We start from the raw sequence: 1207 nt of genomic DNA, 5'->3' as shown, positions 1-1207 counted from the left end.
AGTAAAAAAAAAAACAAATAATAATAATAATAATAATAAAATTGATTCATTCATTTTTATAAATCGATTCACATTTTAAGCTATACTCAATTATCAATCGATTGTTGATTAATCGTTACATTCCCACCTGGTAGTCACTGGACAGGTGTGTGTGCGGTGTGCACTCTGCTGATCTTTGTCATCTCCTCCGCTCAGGCCAACCTGCGAGCCATCGACGTGAAGCTCATGCAGCAGCTCATGTCCATCAACGAGGGCATCGAGTCCATCCGCTGGATGATGGAGGACAAAGGAGACGCGACCAGCCAGGACGGCAGCCTGACGGGCAGCCTGTACAGCCTGACGGACAGCCAGGACGGCTCCTCGCTACGAGGCAGCTTCAGCAGCCTGAACGACGGCCACAGCGACGACCTGGACGGTCTGTCCGTGGGCAGTTACCTGGACACTCTGGCAGAGGACCTCCCGGACGACCCCTCGCCCACGGACCTGGATTGTTTTGTGGAGAAAAGCGTGATCGACGGCGACGCCTTCACCAAGTCCCCTCTGAAACTCCGGGTGCAGTCGGAGCAGTACTACTGCTTCAGATAGTGACGATAAGCTCAACACACAGACTACGGAGGGACACGCATTGACAGGAATGATAGACGTTTAACTCAGCTGTCAGCTGGTTCTTCTGTCCCACATATTTAAATTAATGGTACAATTTAGTTTTTTAAAGCTTTCACCAAATGAGAGAGAACATCTCTGAGAGACATTTATCCCAAAGGTTAAAGTGAGAACTCTGGKTTGTTGAAGTGATGTTTTGTGTGAGCTTTATAAACAAAATCCTACCTGTTTTAGAAGATWCTTTGAGCTACCGCAATATGGATAAAACTAATTCTGACCAGATTGACGAGATAACGCTAATCCAACTGCAGCAAGGATTAAAGCGAGGTGCTGTCTTAAAACTATTTTAATCTAAAAAAWTTTTATGCAGCCTCAAACTCTTCAGATGTGCATTACCTGCTTATTCTGGAGGAAATGTATTATTTTAATAGTACAGGCTGCACCAGAAGTGCTACAGCTAGCTGCTGCCGCCACTATCTGTGTTTAGAAATAACTACAAAATTTTATTTTTTAAAAATTGGGTATTTTAAACAAAAATAATCAAAATAATCTGGCTGTTAAACTCGGCACCCATCCGTGACTTGTAGATTATACTTTCTAATCC

The 1207-nt window shown here is 43.9% G+C and overlaps 1 protein-coding gene across 1 annotated transcript in view; it reads left to right on the top strand.

Moving 5' to 3' along the window:
- The window catches only part of lurap1l (leucine rich adaptor protein 1 like), a 3629-nt gene extending 2797 nt beyond the window's left edge, over nucleotides 1-832 (top strand). Inside the window, exon 2 of the mRNA XM_014004316.1 lies at nucleotides 196-832. Within this exon, the coding sequence (XP_013859770.1) occupies nucleotides 196-585 (390 nt within the window). The 3' untranslated portion in view covers nucleotides 586-832. The remainder of the gene's footprint in view (nucleotides 1-195) is intronic.
- Nucleotides 833-1207: the final 375 nt, after the last annotated feature.

Source organism: Austrofundulus limnaeus, unplaced genomic scaffold (genome assembly GCF_001266775.1).
Source record: "Austrofundulus limnaeus strain Quisiro unplaced genomic scaffold, Austrofundulus_limnaeus-1.0 Scaffold23, whole genome shotgun sequence".
In the NCBI taxonomy this organism is placed as follows: domain Eukaryota; kingdom Metazoa; phylum Chordata; class Actinopteri; order Cyprinodontiformes; family Rivulidae; genus Austrofundulus; species Austrofundulus limnaeus.
The sequence above is the reverse complement of the archived record's forward strand: the minus strand, read 5'-3'. Positions and strand labels throughout refer to the sequence as shown.